At 41.5% G+C, this 6,460-nt stretch overlaps 1 protein-coding gene across 1 annotated transcript; it reads right to left on the bottom strand.

Annotated features, from left to right (window-relative positions):
* Positions 1-3,475: 3,475 nt before the first annotated feature.
* On the bottom strand, positions 3,476-6,110 carry LOC106632684 (phospholipid transfer protein; the record flags this gene model as incomplete). The annotated part of the gene is given in 2 exon segments (XM_014331078.2): positions 3,476-4,069; positions 5,946-6,110. Coding segments are annotated over 2 exon segments (276 nt in total), but the record flags the coding sequence as incomplete, so codon positions are not given.
* Between the last annotated feature and the right edge of the window lie 350 nt (positions 6,111-6,460).

The raw sequence follows: 6,460 nt of genomic DNA, 5'->3' as shown, positions 1-6,460 counted from the left end.
GTTCATGTAGTCATGTCTGCGTCTCATTATGTTTCCTGTTTTATTTTGAAGGGGTCCTGTGTTCCTATGTTCAATGTTTTTAGTTTTACTTTCCCCTCGTCGTTATGTTCATGTGTGTCAGCTGTTTCCCCATGTGTTTCCATTTCCCTCATTATCCTCCTGTGTGTATTTAGTCTGTGTGTCTTCAGTCATTCTTTGTCAGGTCGTCTGCTCATCCCCGTCACAACTTCAGGTATCCATGTCAGTTCACCATGTTTAAGGTTTTTTCATGTTTAGTTTTGGTTCACCCAGTTTAGGTTATTGTTTAGTTTCACCTATGCCCTTTGTTTGTACCTTGTTTCCTAGCCTCAATAAACGGCTTGTTTTTTGTTAAATCCATGTCACGTTCAGTTTTTGGTCTGCGTTTGAGTCCTCTCTTGCAAACACATACAGTCTGCCTCAGCCAGACTGTGACACTATGAGCTTCTCCAAGATCTTATCCATATTGCGTTTAATAAACACCGTCTAACAGAAGAAATAAAAGAAAGTAAAAACATAAACTAGCTTAAAATAATTTTAAATAATTATAAGAATGAAGAAAACAGGGTTAACCCAGGACGGTGATGTTGCTGGTAATGGTGTTGTTGTTCTTTTTGTTTTTGTTTGTTTTTTCCATAACTTGTGAATCTGCAAATTTACACATTCTAGTCTTTTTCATATGAAAGAAACTATACTTGTTTTTGATGTATGTTTGTGTTTTGCTTTACTTTTGCTTCATATGATGTTTGTTTAATTTAAGACTAAAAGAAAATTAACTGAATGAGAGGTAAAACTTGAGGGGGTAGGGACAAAAAAGTATATGCTTCTGCCGACTCCCTTTCAAGCAACAAATGGAATGATATTTTGTAATGATTGTGAAGGCACATGTTTGAAATGTTTGAAATAAAAATGGGCACACATGCCACAGATGGCACGCGACGGGTTAACTGATGGCACGACTGGGCCAATGTTTTGTTTTGTTTTGGAGGGGTTTTGTTTTAGTAACGGTATAAACAGTGAAAGCTGGTGGATTGGCCAGTGTGTAAAAATAACTCAGTTGTTTGGTGGTGGCTGTGGCGGAGCTTCCACAGAGGCCAGCAGGTGGATGAGGGAAGGAGAGGCAGGAGGAGCAGAGACCCGAGGCGGCCGCCGGTCTGAGTGTCAGGTGAACTCCAGGTAAGAAGTTATGACCTGCAGTCTATCTGGGTCAGATATAAACCAAGTTTAGGTAGAGTTTATTTTCGTTATGCTGACTTTTTACCATCAGTTGAGTTATTGTAACTGTATTGTAGCTAGCATGACGGAGTTTCTATACAGCTGGGTGGGTAATTGATGTTACTGATAATGAACTTTATTTTATTCATAAGGTCAGTTAGTAGAGTTGCCAACTGTCCCGTAAAAAACGGAATCATCCCGTATTCAGTGAAACTATTACGTGTTTCTTATTGAGGTGAAAAGGAACAGAAAGCTGCAGTTTTTCTGCGTCGTTACGCTGCACAGCTGCCTCTTCTCCTCTCATTCTCCCCCCTCCCTCTCCTGTTGCTCCTTCAATCATGAAACTGATCAATGATCAGCTGATCGTCTCTCTTGTTTGTTTATCGCCCACTTTGCGCCAGAAAGAGGAAACCAGCGGATGTCGCTAAACAACAGCAGCACGTTTGATCAGCTGTTGTTAGAATTTATTTAATATTAATTTCTAGTATCAGCTGATGTTTGCTGGAGCCACAGCTGTAAAGCTGCTGGTCATGATGTCGGTTTGGATATGTGGTGAGAGGGAAACATGAAGATGAAACCAGGAGATGTCCTTACATCAGAGCTGAACAGGTGATGGAGAAACAGGTTTACCTTTTAGGTGACATGAATGAGTTGAAGTTCTGAACTGTTTCTGAGAGACAAATAACACCAGGATCCTTTTTTACAGCTGACAGCTGGTAACTGTGCAGGGGCGGGTCTAGCAAAGTGTTGCCAGGGGGTCAGGTAGGGCATTAACAGGGAGAGGGGGGCACAAGGAAATACTTTTCTTTCTTATTTTCAGTTAAAATGTCTCGCTTTTATTTTTTTTATTAAACAATATTTTTTATTGCTTTTTGCAACAGCATATAAAGGTTTGTTTTCACAGTAATATGCCGCAGTAATAAGAACACCCCCCCACACACACACCTCCCATCCCTGCTCTCTCCCAAACCTACATCAAATAAAAACACATGAAATATGCATACATTAGTACAGTATGAAATGTTTCGCTTTTAATAAATAATTATCTGAATCTAACAACCAAAGTTTTTATCTGATGTAAAATGTATAGAAATCATACATATACCGACAAGACTGGACATCACTGTCACCACAGCGTCTGTTTTCATTCAAAGGCTTTATGGCTTTAATACCTGGGGGGCCGGTCTCTAGTCAAAATGCCCGGGCTGATGTTTTGTCCCAGTCCAGGCCTGGGCACGACACGTAGTGAATTAATCTCAGAAGGTGCATTAAAAAATAAATGGCCGCACCAGTGGTGCATATCGCAAATTAGCTCGCATAGACACATTAGTTGTGCCGCTTGTTAATGACAGTATCTTAGCTAACAACCCCAACTACCAGATTCAACTTGTAGTTAGCTAAAAATATCTTAGCTTACCAGTGAGAGGGATGTTGCTAGCTGGCAGTTTTTTCAAGCAATGTTTAAATTTCCACATTCTGACACTTTAAATTCTTCAGCAGCTGTCCGCTCAGCGCAGCATCAGCACCACGGAAATACACGGATACATCCGTAGACTCGAGACAGAATTCACAATGTGTTTTCAGGACTTTCAGGCGTATGGACCAATATTTTCTTTTCTGATCAAACCAGAAAGCTTTAAAGAGCAGCTGGGTTTGTCTCGCATTAACTGGCTGAGTTAATGCCAGTTAATGCGACATTGAAATGCAGTTGATTGAACTGAAAAGCTCGACTCTGTGGGGTCAAAGTTTGCAGGCCTACAGACGCAGCTGGAATCCACAGCTGTGCGTGTTCATGGAGCTGCATTTTCACCTGCTGGACATCACTGCCTGACAAGTTTAACTGTCTTCAGAACATTGCAGAGGCCTTATTGACAGTATTTGGCTCTACATGTCTGTGTGAGCAGATTTTCTCTCACATGAGTCCTCAGGCAGCCTCTGAATGCTGGACACTCGGAGACCTGTGTCTCTGAGTGGGAGACCAGAGATCACATTAACATGTGTGTCTCTGTATTAACAAACATATCATCATATTGGCCCAGTTTATTTTTCTTATCATTGTTGTGAGGAGACCATAAATAGCATTTGGATTTTCTGTTGTACAGTTCATTTGCTGTTATGGATAAAAAGTCTTTTTTTTGTTTCATAATAGCTGATAACTATTCGCTGACAGCTGCCAACATCTGCACACAAATATAATCCTATAAAGTTGTTCTATACAGTGTGTAACTGTTCATGTAGAGCGTTATTAAATTTATTGCTAATGCAGTCATATGGCACACTGACTTCTGAGGAAATTTTAGATGCACTCATCATCAGAAAGGTTGCCGACCCCTGGGTTAGAGAATAATCGAGACTATATAAAAGACATGAGAAGCCCAGCAGGGAAGATAAGGGAGAGAGAGAAAGTGCGGCCGCCTCCCTCAAGAGCCAAGGAGTTACAAGGATATACTGTGTTTTGTATTAGTATTACCTTGTGTGCAATTTTGCTTTTTTTCTACATGAAATATTGAGGGGGCTCTGAGCCTAAGAATTTCTTTGCTGGTAGTGATGTGCCACTCTTACATATATAGGATAAAATAAAACTTGAAACTTGAGACTGATTGATTTTCACAGTAAGGAAGATCAAGATTCAAATATTGCTACAGGAAAAAAATCTTGCTACAGATTTCAATGTGCAAACACAATCGAGTGAGTGTGGGGCGACTGGGTTAGGCCAATCTGATATTTAATGAACATGTTGCAGAAACAAAGAAGTGAAACATGCAAACCTGCGTAGGTCAGCGTGAACAGACAGACGTTTTCCTCTCATGGAAACTTTGGCATTGAACTTGGTCTCCTGCAAGAAGGGAAAAAGACGCTTTTAGTTTCCACCTCAAAGTCTGTGAGTTTTTTCTTGTTGAAAGGCTCAAAGATCATAAATGACAAGAAGGCGCAAACACTGAAGCCACAGGGATGCTTCAACCACATTTCTGTCACGGTTCTGGGTCATGTTGACCCAGCTTTCTGTTTTTCATGCTTTGGTGTTTTTCTAGATTATGATTTATGATTTGATTTATCAGTGATACTGTTTTGATTATGATTATTATTTAGTGGGCTGTGTCAAGTCTGTCTCTCTCTGTCTAGTCCGTGTCTTAGTAAAGTGTGTTTTGTTTCCTGTTTTACTTTGAAGGTTCTTGTTCCTGTCTGATGTCAGTGTTCCAGCTTTGCTCCCCCTGTCTCGTTAGGTCTTATTTCTCCCAGCTGTGTTCCCCTTCTGTCTCTAATTCCTTGATGACTCCCTCAGTGTATTTAAGCCCAGTGTGCCTTTGTGTCACTGTCGTGTCCTTAACGTCTGTTCACCCTCTCTCCCTCTGTGTGCTCTGTTTGCCAACCTGTCTAGTTATTCGGGACTCCCAGTTTAGTTAGTGTTTTTCTGTTCTGCTTCATCCCAGCAATAAAGCTGTGTATTTTGAGTTTCTTCTGCCTCCTCGAGTCCTGCCTGCCTAGACACAGACAATTTCAGAGTTTCTTTAGGGTCTTCATCTTCATTTCTTTGCCTGGGACAGATATATTCTCTGTATGATGTTATATAAGTAAAGCTTAGTAACTTTTAAAAGGATTCAAAGGAGTCTTTACAGCATGAACCGAGTGTGTGGGGCATTGACTTAATGACCTAGGAGCTCAGGAAGAACGATGGGGTTTCAGCAGATCAGAGATATACTGGGAAGCTTCACCATGTAGGGCGCTACAAGTTAAAACTAGAATTTTAAGGTGGAACCTAAAATACATTTAAAATGGGGTGGTTGTAGCTCAGGTGGCAGAGCAGGTCAGCCACTAAACAGAAGGTCGGTGGTTCAATCCCAGGCTGCTCCAGGCTGCATGCCAAATATCCTTGTACCCAGGGCAGCTGTGGCTGCAATGTAGCTGCCATCACCAGTGTATGAATGTGTGTGTGAATGGGTGGATGACTGAACGTGTAAAGCGCTTTGGAGTCCTTAGGGACTAAGTAAAGCGCTATACAAATGCAGGCCATTTATTTTACATTGGCAGCCAATGAAGAGAAGCCATGGAGTGACTTCATGGAGTGACATGTGAGCTTCAGCTGGTGACAGGTAAAAGTCTTGACGCAGCATTTTGCACAGTCTGAAGACAAGTCAAAGCTAATTTGTTAAAACAGAAGAAAGACGACGGTCACAATAATCAGTAAGAGCAGTTCAGCCTTTTGACACCAGCAGTCTGAGTTTAGAAATATTCATTAGATGATAAGGAAGTCATGAGAGGTTCCTGCGGTGTGTTTTTAAAGAACAGCTGTTATCCTCCGTCCGGTTAGGGTGGATTTGGAGTTTGTCTTCTGCCTCAGATTAAAAGCCATCAAACACATATAATCAGCCTTTTAAAAGGACCAGTGCAGCCATCCAGTCTTCACCACATTATCAGGTCACCAGCGTGGCAACCAGACCAGCCCAGCTAAGACAATTTCTATCAAAGGCAGAACTGTTATTTCAGATATCACTGACTCAAACAAACAGTAAAAGATCTGTTAGATATGACATGACCCATTTTAAAAAAAAAAAAACACCAGTAATCCTAAACAAGTCCTTAAGAACGTTATCATGACGCAGTGATCAGCAGTATCAAACCAGACCACAGTGTACAGTCTTTAGAGTCTGCTTTGGTTGTGTCCAATGTGTGTGCATCTGTGTGTGTGTGCCTGTGTGTATGTGTGTATGTACCATGGTCATGCTGCTCAGCTGAACCGGAGGCTGACCTGGAGGCAGCACCATCACATTGACGATGGCAGTCATGACAACCGTGGCTCCAGACGTCTTGATGGAGGTTTTGGGCGGAGAGTTGACGGCGAGCTGGAGAGACAGTGGAGCATCCACCAGTGCCGGGTTCTACCCAGAGTACACAAGGAGAACAGAAAATCAGGCTGGTGTTACACACTGAAAAGTTTAACTTTATTAACTTGTTAAGCCCCAGGGTTATTCCTAACATTCCTGCTGGAAAACGACGTGCCCAAAGCTAACTGACTATTTCTCAGCAATTACAAACTGTGTAAATCATCTTGATATCAAAATAAAGCTGACACTTGTGAGACTTCATCAAAAACACAATGATATCACAGCAGAGGCCACTGTTTCAAAGTAATTGAGGATAAAACCATATCTTCATCATATCATACTTGTCTGATCGCACTCAGTTCATTCAACTCAAATCCTTTACTTCTCAGCCCTTTCCTCTGACC

Source organism: Haplochromis burtoni, unplaced genomic scaffold (genome assembly GCF_018398535.1).
Source record: "Haplochromis burtoni strain Fernald_Lab_line unplaced genomic scaffold, NCSU_Asbu1 Contig_1354, whole genome shotgun sequence".
In the NCBI taxonomy this organism is placed as follows: Eukaryota; Metazoa; Chordata; class Actinopteri; order Cichliformes; family Cichlidae; genus Haplochromis; species Haplochromis burtoni.
Note: the sequence above shows the minus strand (reverse complement) of the source record. Positions and strands in the feature narration are given on the sequence as shown.